The sequence below is a fragment of the Anticarsia gemmatalis genome, chromosome 26 (genome assembly GCF_050436995.1).
Source record: "Anticarsia gemmatalis isolate Benzon Research Colony breed Stoneville strain chromosome 26, ilAntGemm2 primary, whole genome shotgun sequence".
Taxonomy (NCBI): Eukaryota; Metazoa; Arthropoda; class Insecta; order Lepidoptera; family Erebidae; genus Anticarsia; species Anticarsia gemmatalis.
Genome location: NC_134770.1, coordinates 8,715,205 through 8,728,651, shown reverse-complemented (window position 1 = coordinate 8,728,651; position 13,447 = coordinate 8,715,205). Strand labels below are relative to the sequence as shown.

Genomic DNA, 13,447 nt, shown 5'->3' with positions numbered 1-13,447 from the left:
AGATAATATAACAAAACTATGATTATTGAGTATACAGACTATAAATTACCACAAGGAACACTGCGTAGATCATATTATTATAAAGGAATAAATAAATAAACCGAGTAAACTGCTTATGGAAAAGCATTGGTCATGATACCAAGAAGGACAGTAATTGTCCCGAATTTACTATATTATCTTGAGTACTCTTCATTTTCTTGCAGTAAGTTTAATTTTGTCTGCTGCGAAATTATGGTAAGTTACTCAAGCTTATTTATAATATGACATTGTAAGTTCACTAAGCAGTGGTATCAAAAAATCTTAAAACTAAAACTTTACACATTTCATTATAAATTATCCACTGTTAGTACCACTTTTATCATACATAAGGGACATTTTGTCACCGACGCGGCGACGCCTCGTTCGTATAAGTGATAAATAAAGCATTTAGTAACATACATATTTATTGTTAGAGGCTCTACCTATACTATTACATATATAGCAATAATTTATCTTTCCCAATGTTGTTTCTTGTGTCTAATACCACTAGCTGACCCGCGCAACTTCGCTTGCGTCACATAAGAGAGAATGCGTCATAATTTTTCCCCGTTTTTGTAACATTTCTCGTTGCTACTCCGCTCCTATTGGTTGTAGCGTGATGATATATAGCCTATAGCCTTCCTCAATAAATAAGCTTAGATAGCTTATTTACACTGAAATAATTTTTCAAATCGGATCAGTAGTTCCTGAGATTAGCGCGTTCAAACAAACAAACAAACAAACAAACAAACTCTTCAGCTTTATTATATTAGTATAGATAATGTGGGATTGTATAATACATTTGTCACACGACAAAGCGGAAAAATATCTGTGTACCTAGTATTATTTTAATATTCATGGTAAATTTCTTTGTAATAATTCACAAGCATTTTGAGCAATATTGACTAAGTGTTGTAAAAGTTCATTATGATTGCGTTGCACTTCAATTCTCTGCAATTCTAATTTTAGTCTCTCCATCTCCCTCTCGTGTAGTCTTCTGTCTCGCTCTTCCTCAAATCGGAGACGGCGGTGCTCGAGGGACACCAGGTCATTTGATGTCTGCTGAAATATGTTCTGTGTCCTTCTCCTGTGAGCCAGCAGCAGTCGTCGACGCCGCGTCGTGGCGAGGTGAGACCGCCGCCCTCGCTCCGATGAGTTTTTCGGTTGAGGTGCTAGTAGAGGATCTAAAAAGTAAACAGTAAGTGTAAAGGTACCATTAGGTTAATTGTGACTATTTCAAACAACTATGAAAATATATATAATAGACGTTCATAATCAAACATAAATTACCATTTTGAGATTTGTCAGATGTGCCCACTTCATAATCTTTTTGAGGTACTATAACTTGTACTAAAGATGTTTTGTTTTCTTCCTCATCCGGTGTAGATGATGCATCACTGTTGCCATCATCATTTTGTCTGTAAAATAATAAAAGTTATGTTATTTATTTTACTCTATAATATTTCTACATCCAGGCAATGTCTCTGTGCCTCCTCTAGGTACATACATATATAATATTACTCCTTTCCAAAGGGGTAGGCAGAGACCAAAGAATGCCACTTGGTAGGATCCTTACAAACTTCCTTGACTAGAAGTTATGGAATATGTGTGAGATATATTCTAATGGCATAAATCAAAGAAATTAACAACTCATTTTTATAGTTGGAGGAAATTCCCTGACATGTGATTTGTAAACACATATGTTTGATAAATATAAAGATGATAGATGTACCTATTGTGATCACTTTCAGCGCCATTATCTTTTAGGATAGAGTTTTCATCATTCCAGTCACATAGCACCTGAAATATTGCAACAACAACAGGTTTAATACAATGATCTCTGCTGAGCAAATCACATAAGTTTAGCCATTCCAGGAAAATAAAAATATTTATATTCATTGTAATTGCCTTCATAAGCATAATTAAGTTCAGTCCCTGTGTTGTCATACATAATACTTAACAAACAGATACTTACTCGGTCAGCAGGTGGCTTGTCTTCCTCCACACTGACGGGGTACTCCATGCTAGCTGAGCTCATGGTTTCTAGTATTTTGTATGTTATGTCTGAGACCACTGGTATCTGATCCTTGTTTTTGCTGACAGCCCAACGAGCTTTTCTCTTGAGGTCTCGCCAAGTCTGCACAAGTGGACAGTTTGTTCATTTATTATATTACTAATCCTGCTTAACTAGTCATGTAGAGCGACTACACTCGCCTGCTTCCATTGTACAACAGTTTTATCAACTCCGTATTGGTTGAGTCGTTGGCGCAGTGCCTCCCACTCGACAGCCGCTTTCTTGGCGCCGGCAGTGCCGTCGTATGCACCCGTGGCATTAGCAAAATCTTTGTTGGTTACCATATAGTCTGCAAGCATGTTTATTTGAGTGACGGAGCTCCTCAACCTGAAAGCATTAATATGCAAGCACAGTTAATCAGTATCAAACTGAATAAAGTAAACAAATCTCTCCGTCTCTACTTACATCTGCCTCCTCTGTGCCATGACGTCGCCTGATATTCTACGATATAGTAGATAATTCATTATCAACGATGTATTGTTTGTAAACTTTTTAAACTCTCATGATTTCTCTTTTGAGTTTATAATTATTTTAATATAAATAAGCTCGCGTATACATCCAAAGCTGTCAAGCAGACAAGACGTGTCATACGTCAGAATGACAAGATTGACAGCAGCGACCAGGCATGACATAGCGGCTGTCCAAAACCAAAACCTAGCAAGGGACATTTTTACTCAAACACCTTTTCTTTAACCAATATTTCTAAAATTTTTTGCTGCGTCTTTTCCAAAAACACCTGTATTTCTATCTTATATAGAATCAAAGTTATGAACATGCTTAAACCTAGCAAGTGCCATTCGTACTCGGAGGTTACAAAATCTAAAACCTAGTAAGTAACATTTCCAAGTTCAAAATCCTATCAAGTACTATACATGCTAGGTTTTTGAATTTGCGAATTGAACTTACTAGGCTTTTGAATTTGGAATTGGTATTTTACTAGGTTTTTAATCTTGGAAACGTCCCGTGCTTTGTTTAAAAAACTACTGAGGTATATAGCAATAGTAAAAGCAAAAAAATAGTAAGTCACCATGCGGACCGCTGCGAATGTAAATAATGTTGTTTATTTTATTCTTAAATACAATACAAAATATTTGTTTGTCTGTCTGTTTGTCTGTCTGTCGGTCTATCTGTCTGCATATTCTTTATAGCTGACCCGTGCAACTTCGCTTGCGTCACATAAGAAAGAATGGGTCATGATTTTCCCCGTTTTTGTAACATTTTTGACTAGTACTCTGCTCCCATTGGTCTTTCTGGATATATGGGCTATCTAACACTGAAAGAATTTGTCAAATCGGACCAGTAGTTCCTGAGATTAGCACGTTCAAACATACAGACAACAAATTCTTCAGCTTTATAATATTAGTACAGATAGTATTATAGTATAGATAGAAACAAAAACTACTCGACGGATTTTAACGAAACTTGCTACAGTTATACTTCATACTCCTGGGCACGTCAAAATATACTATTTATCGCGCTATAATCAGTAGGAGTAGAGCAGTGAAAGGAAATGTTGAGAAAACGGGAGAAGTTACTTGATTTTTTAAGTTTCTGTCGCGTGTGCAGCCTCAATGGTTAATGCTACAGCGAAACCAGGTATAACGGACATTTCCGACTAATAAATATAAATGCGAAAGTTTGTGAGTATGTTTGTATGTATGTATGTTTGTTACTCTTTCACACAAATACTACTGATCCGATTACGATGAAATTTGGTATGTAGGTAGCTGAAGACCCAGAATAACATATAAGCTACTTTTTATCCCGGAGTTTCCCAGGGATCGGGATTTACACGGGAATGGTTCCAAGCGGACGTTTATAGAAACCAATTGAAAAACCTAGGTAGAGATGTTACTAGGTTTTTGCTATTGGTTAAACATCATACATATTTTGAAGTATCTAAAATAGTCATTAGTAAGGCACATAAAAATTGTCTAAATGCACTTATGTTAAATTTTACTATTCCACAAAGTAAAACAATTTATAATTATTCATTAGGAAACAAGACAGGTATAAAAAAGTAATTCTAATCCAAATGGCAATAGAAAATCTTTCAGGTCTTCTCCTGTACAATTAGGTCAGATGCACTTGCTAGGTTTTGGTTTTGGACAGCCGATAGGTTACAAAGTAACAACTAACCGACCAAATTAAAAATAAAGTTTATTTTAAATTTATGACTAGAAGTTTTAAACTTTCCTTCTATAACTTTAAGTTTAACCTTTAGTCCGGTCAAATTAGACCAAAAAATCAGTAAACCCACGACAAATTCAGGGGAAGCTGAAAATTCTTAAAATTGTTTAAATTATAATTATAAACATTGTCTTAAAAGTCCCAACCGATCCCATGTAAGGAAAAAATTTTAGCGGGGTAATAAGGTCCAAAAAATGAGTTTTTCGCGATTTTCTTGAAAACGGTAAGTTTTATCGCAAAATTACCCCAGACATAATTTGTAGATCAGGGAATTTCCTATAAAAAAGGTATCAATAATTTTTTCCCTAAAAGCCACCGCTTCTGAGATATAACGATGCAAAAAATTGCGAGCGTCATAATATGCCTAAGTACCTCACCCATATACTTTCTGTAGCTGTAATGTAAGTAAGAATATGTTTCTGTCGATGATTTTAAGTTACATTTAAAATATAAAATACTCATGAGTATTATTCTGAGAATATCAGGTATAATGAAACTCGATCCCTTAATACATACAATAGTGTAACCTTGAGGCAACATCTGTCTCTCTGTTCAGTTTCAAAATAAAAATGTCCGAATATTGTTTTATTTGTGCTAAACTTTTGACTGAAAGTGAAACTGTTACTGTTGAACGTGGTCTAAAGACATTAATCGATGCAAGTATCGAACGAGCTGATGAATTTTCCGAATATCTTAAAAAACAGAAATCTGTGACAATACACGTAAGTTGTCGTAAAAATTATACTCGGAAGCATTCTATTGGGTCAGCTAAAAAAAGGCAACGTGATGAACAAGAAGCCAGTACATCGGCAGCAATCCCTCCTCGTACTAGATCACGTGTAAGTGCATCAGATTTTTGTTTTAAAGAATTATGCTTATTTTGCGGTGAGGCAGCAAAAAAAGAGAGCGAGAGGAGAAAATCTCCGGGATATCGCCGTAAAATTCTCCATGCAAGCACACTTAAGTTGAAAGATTCAATTCTGGCAGCAGCTCGGACTCGTTCCGATGCTACAGCAGAAACTGTGTTTACGCGAGTCAACTTTGTACATGATCTAGTTGCTGCTGAAGCGAAGTATCATGATGATTGTTATAAGTCATTCATGCAACCTTCCACTGGTGGTAAAGTCGGTGGCGTGGAAACGTGTGCGTTTATGACGCTTGCAATTTTTTGCATCGTTATATCTTCATTCTTCTTAATCTTCATTTCATTTTTTGGACCTTATTACCCCGCTAAAATTTTTTCCTTACATGGGATCGGTTGGGACTTTTAAGACAATGTTTATAATTATAATTTAAACAATTTTAAGAATTTTCAGCTTCCCCTGAATTTGTCGTGGGTCAAATGTCTAAATTGACCGGAGTATTGCCGGCTTGCTCCGATTTTAAATACACCTCACTCTTCCAAAGACATGTGAGGAATAGGCTAAATGCAGGATGGTTGAAATGGCAACATGTCTCTAGTAGGTACCATAATTTTATGTGACTTAAAGTTTTCTAGCCTAAGGGAAAAATCTACAAATCAGTAATAGCGCCTGTTGTCATGGATGGATGAGGATCAAGTATGCAATCAACTCTCCGCACTTTCAGCAGCTGCGCCGGAACGCATCGACATGCTTGGAAGATGTGATAAATATAAATAAATAAATATTATATTTTTTTTCTTACATTCTACGGTCATAGTAGGTATGATTACGATTTCAAACGCTTTGTTTGACTAAAACGGAGATTGCACAATGGTAACCCGACAACTGATAAATATGCTAATAACCTTCTAAATACATAATAAGAACTTGGTTTACATATGTATATAGATTTTACAATCAGGCTCAGAAAAGATACTCGTACTCATGACAAGTATTTGTCCTGGTTAGGATTTGAACCCACCATACGCAGCGTTACGGTTTTGTTTAACTAAAAAAAAAAGTGTTTATTGCAGATACTTGTACCTACAGCTTTTACAGTTAATCTAAAATTAGGACCACTTTTAAGTAGAATGTAAGTATACTAACATATATTATAGTGTGCTAGGAGATGCTCTTCCAAGACGATCTTTAAAAATTGTAAATAAGGTGTACAGTATATAAAAAAAAACTGAGAATAATTATTGTTTTTATTTGAATGCAAAACATATTGCATTGTACAATTGTACATTATATGTTGCATTCGGTACCAGAACAATTACAACTTAGGGTCGGTTCACATCTGAGGGAAGATGCGTCGGGCGTAGCTTATTTAGTATGGGCTTCAAACCGACGCATAATCCATTAAGTGTGAACGGTGTGTCGAGTATTTTTCTATACATTTGTCTGCTCCCTGACCCTTAATCAGATTAGACGAACTAGGATTCGGAACCCGGTTCGACTTATAAAGTTATATTTGAATTCGATTGTAGAGTAATATATTTTATGCCAAATTTAGAAGAGATTAAAGTTGGAAATATATTGAATGTATTATGTTTTGTGGTTTATTTTATGAAAATAATAAGAGTATTGTGTCAAAATTAGCGTTCGGTGTGCGCCGCGGGCCGCGCGTCGAGGGAGCGCGCTAATGTTTCACCCGCCGCCCGCCGCCGCCGCCGCCGTCGAGCCCCGCTTTGTAACAACTTATAATGACGTATTCGGAAAAACATTCCGCCAAATTACCCCAAATATTTCTTTGATGAGACACGTAAATAACAATGATTTCCTCGTCCCTCGGGCGTCGGCCACGGGCTGAGGCGGCGGGGACGGCGCGGGGAGTGAGGGGCGCGCGGGCGGGACGGAGGAGGGGTGCACTCAAATAATTAACTAGAAATAAATACCGTCCATTTGAATTAGTCGCACCCGGGGGAGCGGGGAGCGGCGGCGGCGACGCAGGGCCGCCCGCTCTCAATGATTAAAAATATTTTTTGTTACGTTTGTACCGAGTCGCGTTATTGTAACAACTGTAATTTGTGTAATGTCAGCATACTGTGCTCCAAAATATAAGATTTTGATTTCAGTCATTGCTACTCCCCTTACATCCGTCCATAAGTCCATATGACCTATACTTAGTTACGAAGAAGTAGCTACTAGAAACAGTAGTTAGTACAAGAATTAGTATCGTTATCAGATCACATAAAATAATTACAGCAGCTACCTTATTCTTAAAGAACTTTTTTTGGTAGACGACATCTGTAGATGATTAAATGCATGTCGATTGTGAGGCCGTTGCAGACACGGTAGATTCAGTCGTAGGCTGAAAGTGCTACGTCGTAGACCGTAGACGACTACGCAGACTAATTCCACTGAGTAGTGGCGATCGTTTCCATGACAAAGGGTTGTCCCTCCGCGCCCGGCTTCACCCCGCTGCTACAAAATGGCCATGTTTTTTTCATTAAAGTGAAGCGGCGTGAGATCAATCACGTCGAGTGACTATTTATATGATAATAGCGCGATATCTGTCGCCCACTCGCTCTCTTCCCGCAACGACTCACATTCCTTACATTAGTATAAGAATGTATGAAGCAGATATAAATTCTGTCGTAAATATCAATTGGTCGCCAAACAAGTGGATCATGTTGAAACAACTATACAACGCAACATTGAGACTATGTAACAAATGAGTTCTACCCGTGTTCTGACCAAGAATTCGTCCAACACAATATTGTAGTGGTATTTGTTCTACAAACATAACAACACCGTGTATTTAGGTACTGTTACTGCTAAAATATGATATAGCATGTTACGTAGCAATAACTTAAAAAAAAATGGAATATCTTCCGATCTTGCAGTTGCTAAAAATTCGTGCAAGAAATCTTGAAGATTTAAACAATTAAAAGTTCTGAGAAGATAAGTTAGTGTAAAATCGCTAAAGATCAGGTGCAAGAATCAACGCTCAGTGGTGATAGCAGTACTGCGGTATAAAGCTCCGACTTGAGAGTGTAAGAGGCACGAGTCGTCTCGGCGCGAGTACGGGTACGGGCGGTACATTATTGGCAATGCGTAGTGGTTGCAGCGTTGATCCATCGTCGTCAAGTGTTATGCGGCGCTCGCTGTCAGCGGCACCCGTCGACGAAGTGTTCAATGTTAATGCAGCGGTGGCGGGTGTGAGGCGGCGCGGCGGCGCGGCGGCCTCACTCGCGGCGGCGGCTAAAACGCTTTCCGTGTCCCGACATTGACGCGCCTGTCGATCGCTAGTTTACAATTCTATTCGAGACAACGCTGCTTATTTTTGAATCCGTTTGGATTAATGTATCCACAGTGAGTGGAATGCGTGGATATGTATCCATCCATCGCCGTCGACGCGTTGACAGGTGATCGGCGATGGGGAATACCGCAGCGTACGCCGTGCCGCCACCAGTTACTCTATTGTTCTGCACACAATAGGAATGGTATCGTATATCAGAAGATTGACTGTCGGATTGCTGATCTTTACAGACGAAGCCTTCAACTTGACGATACCGTCTATGTGAGGATGATGAGGTGCAACATGCGCCTATGAATACTAAATGACATTAATAAGGCTGACTCGATTCAAGAAGATTACGAGGATTTGAATTAGAATACGGATTGGAAGTCATTATATGAACTGGAGATGATCAACATCATAATTTAATAAGCTTAAATTGTACACAAAATATTTTTTGGTAGACATGAAACGAGAAAAATATTTCCTTTGTTATTTACAGATTTAATTTGTATTTATTTTCGATTCCAATTTAATTGTTTGGTGATCAAATGAAGCAGTAATTGGAACACAACGCGCTGGAGCGGAACAAGGGCACGTAATGATGACACACTTTTAATATCTACAATATCAAGTTTTCAGAATTTCCATTACGATTTCATTGGAAATAATTGTAAGTGTTCGTTCGAATTCGAATCGTAATGAAATCAAGGGGCACTCGCCGGCGGCTCGCGTTATATCGCGCCGGTGCCGCGCTGGCGGTTCGACTCCGGGCCCTCCACATAAAAACTTATAAATGCAGCGTCAGGATTATTGTTCTAAGAATTCGCGACATATTGTTGTTTGCCACAAGTGATAAGATTGCACCAATTGCACCTAACCTAGTAGTTTTTCAGGTTATATTTCATATTTTCACCAATAACTACCTATGTTTAGTTGCATACATTGCGAATAATATGGGCACAGTAAAAAATATGTCAGTTAGCAAGAGACAGAAGTACAAGGAATGCTCCACGTTTTCGAAGTTTGTTTTTTTACCTGAATTATAATATAGAACTTGACGTTGTAGTGAATATAATCTGAAGGTTATGTCTTCTCATGACTTGTGTGTGATCGTGTGCGAGTGGTGCGAGTGAGTGCGGGTGAGTGCGGGTGAGCGGCGGCGAGGGCGCGGGTCGCAGGTAGCCGGCGCCATTAAAACGCCATTATTCAGCGATCGCGATACGACACGCACACATGTTACATGTACGAACATGACATTATTACTGAAACCTTACCTTTATTACTAGCCTTTGATTTACCCTGCGTATTGTTTCAAAATATTTTCTATTATGATATTTCAAATAGGCAATTGGCATGAATATGAACAACTTGTTAGATTCTAGCTCGAATGGCGAAGTTAATAGATCTACATCAATGAAAACTCTTAAATTGTTTAGGCTTAAGTTTCATTTTAAATTAATGAATAGTTTACATTTACTTGAATGATATTTTATCAGCCACGGGCTCTGGAAAGGTTCCCAGGTCGTTGACAAGTGGAGGCGGCGCGCCAGTTAGTGTAACTGCAGAAATAATATTTATTTTAATGATCGTGAGGTTTTGATGTGTGAACACGTTCGAGTAATTACATCGAATGTTTCTTTTATTAAAAATAAGTCCAGTGGCGGAGGTGAAGCAGCGGTTAACAGCGCGAGGCAGTCGTTAAAACAGCCCACCGAGCGTGAACGAGCGCCCGCGCGCCGCCGCCGACACACGACACACGACACACGACACGACATAGTACCGCACAGCAGTCACCCGACATGTTCTTTATCACTTTATCATTTCTATATTAATATCACATTATTTGAAACGAATACTATTCTGTCATTCTGTGATTTACTTAGAAATTGTGTTAGATGATATGATATAATATCGTTCCGTGGATCTGTCACGCCTTAAAAATCCAAAGTTTTAAATGAACTATCTACATTTTAATCTATACTAATATTATAAAGCTGAAGAGTTTGTTTGTTTGTTTGATTGTTTGTTTGTTTGTTTGTTTGAACGCGCTAATCTCAGAAACTACTGATCCGATTTGAAAAGTTCTTTCAGTGTTAGATAGCCCATTTATCGAGGAAGGTTATAGGCTATATATCATCACGCTACGACCAGTAGGAGCAGAGTACCAGTAAAAAATGTTCCAAAAACGAGGAAAAATTTGACCCATTCTCTCTTATGTAACGCAAGCGAAGTTGCGCGGGTCAGCTAGTTCATAATAATTATACTTAGCGAAATTTGAGTATTAGTTTAAACATCGTGTCGTGTGTGTCAGTGGGAACAGGTACATCGAAGTTGAGAGTGTACGTGCAGTGCAGGGCTCGCGAGTGTTGTTCAAAGAAATAGTGAAGAGTGCCGCGACCTGCGCTCCGCAACTGAATATACTGCTAGCGTGCAGCCACTGTGCTGCTACATAACCGCGTAGCACGGTGCTACGAACCGTGCTGCTACGATGACGATGTGTCTTCCACAACATTTTTGGCTGTCGAGTACATATTACCAGATCGTTGGCGACCTACTATGTAGATGGTGGTTAAGCCGCCAACAATGAACAGTACATGGAATCTCTCGGATTAGTTTAACGGCAACAAAATGTTAGTATGTTTAACACATACCTACCTACGCATGAAAGATAATGTATCTCATTTTTGATTACACTGGTATAACAGAAATAGTTGATTAATTGTCAGAAAATCAAAATTGTAATAATTGGTTGGCCGGTAACTACATATATTCGATTTTATTTACAGCGCAACAAACTGATACAAGTATGCTAAGTTGTGTGTAAGGGTCTCGCAGTGAAAGCACGTCGCTTCTCTACTGTGTGAGTGGCGTAGGCTCATAGTATTGCTCAGTTCCGCTCACAAACGGCTTTATTTGGCTTGTTTTGTATTGAACTGCACCTAGTTGAAGTATTCTAGCGTCGGTTGCGTCTGAGTGACTGTCCCACTCCGCACGGGCAACAGGCTGTCGATGACTACCACCTTGTCCCACTAGACTTCACTAGAGCAGCTCGTATGTTCTGTGAGGACATTTTATGTAACCATTCTGCAACTACAAGTTAAAGGTAATAAGCTCTCTCTTTAGTACATGGGACCAAATAATGTGTATTTAACACTTATATGGATTTACTTACACAGAGTTTAAAAAAATATATGTTTTCTCGACGTGGACACGACATGTATTAGTTATGTTATAGTTCGTAGAAATAGTGTTTCTGTGCTGCTGTTAGTTGCCGAGTGTGTGTCAGGAGTGAGCGGCGAGGAGCTCGAGGTCGTTGTGTTTTATATTCACGGAGCGCGGCTCCACGTGTCCGCGAGCTGTTCGTGCTCAGACGTGTTCGCACGTGTTCCGACGTGTCTATACGTGTTCGCAGCGAGCACCGCGGCATACTGATGTACTGCTACACGACACACGACACCCCGCACACTGAGACACACTGAGACAACACGTGGTTCACGCCCACAGGCTAATGCGCTCTACTTAGATCTTTATATTAACAAACACTAAAATGGCGCCGTTTTTAACGTTCGTGATATCTCTCTCATAAGATCTCACGTTGAAATAATTAGCTGCCTCTAATTTATACTGTCATTGCGAATGATTAGGCAGGTGCGAGTTATTTGAAGTTTCAGCGACGACATATTGTCCAATGCACCTAGACAATGGTTGTGCACATAGAGTTTCATGGTTTCCTGAGAAATTGTAGGTGTACTTCTAAATTCCACACAAAATGATTCAGTAAGGGGAATTAATCTTTATTTCCATTAGTAACAGCAGTGGGTAGTTAGTACGGACTAGGTATTTTTGTGACTTATTCGTAATGCGGTCGGTATATAATTTGCGCGGCGTCGGTCACCGCTCATTACTGCTCATTACTGTTCATTACTGCACAGTACATATATACACAGTGGAGCACACGCTCTACTCATGCACACATCACACTTATTACACGACCACCACTAGTACAGTTCTACATTATATTTCATTATAACTACAAGCGTTGCCGTGTGCTGTTTTTAATCAAATCAAATCAGCGTTCGTAGCGGGTGCTACGAGTGCTACGCGAATGCCCCACGACGGCTACGAGCAGCTACCAGCTAAAAATGCGAGAATTTAATATTATGTAGATTGCAAGTGGCGCAGCCGATGTCGCATATTTACATTATATACAATGTGACGTCATGCTTACTTCCTATAATGTATGAGGTCGCTATTGGCAAACATAATAATAATGAATGTTTAGAACAATACAATGAAACTGAAACTCAAGATAGAGTGTTACATACATATTTACAGGCATCGACTGTAGCAGATACAGTAGTTTAATGTTCATGTAGTAGATCAATAAAGTGTATGTCTTTAAATGAATGATTTGTGTAAACATAGAGTGAATGATGGCAGTTATTTATTGGATGAACAGAGAGCGCGTCGTTAGCGCACTAAGTCAATATGCAACGATGCTCTTCAACATTGATATACTTATTACATTCTTGTGTGTTCGGTCTACCACACGTTATACATTGATATACTTATTACATTCTTGTGTGTTCGGTCTAACACACGTTATACTAGTATTATATTAGTATTTATAATATTAAAGCAATGTTAAAATAAAACATAATATACGAAGCGTTTCATTTATATGCGAGTGCGACCGCGGCGCACACCACTGCTAATTCCGTTAGACAATACCAACTATGTTCCATGCTTGCATTACTAACACGACCGACGTACAAGTTATATAAATCACGGACAAAACATTATTTCACAAGGTGCTAACATATTTTCCTGGAGCTGGCGTAAATATTGTTTATTACAATAAGGTTTAAAGATATCAAACGACTGTAGAGGTATGCGCAAACTCGCATACTCTCAATAAACGCTTACGAAATTTATATTATTGCTTTTAAATTATAAAGTGTTAAAGTTGCTATTTCAGTGATAAGCGGGAGCGGGTAACGCACGATGATAGTTGTA

The 13,447-nt window shown here is 38.6% G+C and overlaps 1 protein-coding gene across 1 annotated transcript; it reads right to left on the bottom strand.

Moving 5' to 3' along the window:
* Positions 1-103: 103 nt before the first annotated feature.
* On the bottom strand, positions 104-2,673 carry LOC142984262 (uncharacterized). The gene is made up of 6 exons (XM_076131736.1): positions 2,498-2,673; positions 2,233-2,419; positions 1,994-2,155; positions 1,751-1,818; positions 1,309-1,436; positions 104-1,202 (listed from the first exon to the last, which is right to left on the bottom strand). Exons 1-6 carry the CDS (start codon positions 2,554-2,556, stop codon positions 874-876), a joined length of 933 nt encoding a protein of 310 aa, XP_075987851.1. The 5' UTR covers positions 2,557-2,673; the 3' UTR covers positions 104-873.
* Positions 2,674-13,447: the final 10,774 nt, after the last annotated feature.

Bases quoted from the DNA above. Each gene is read 5' to 3' on its own strand.
- LOC142984262 (XM_076131736.1), bottom strand. From the start codon at position 2,556: ATGAATTATCTACTATATCGTAGAATATCAGGCGACGTCATGGCACAG. The intron at 2,156-2,232 runs GCGAGTGTAGTC...CCACTTGTGCAG, and splicing joins CTGTTGTACAATGGAAGCAG to ACTTGGCGAGACCTCAAGAG. The intron at 1,819-1,993 runs GTAAGTATCTGT...GCAATATTTCAG, and splicing joins ACAAGCCACCTGCTGACCGA to GTGCTATGTGACTGGAATGA.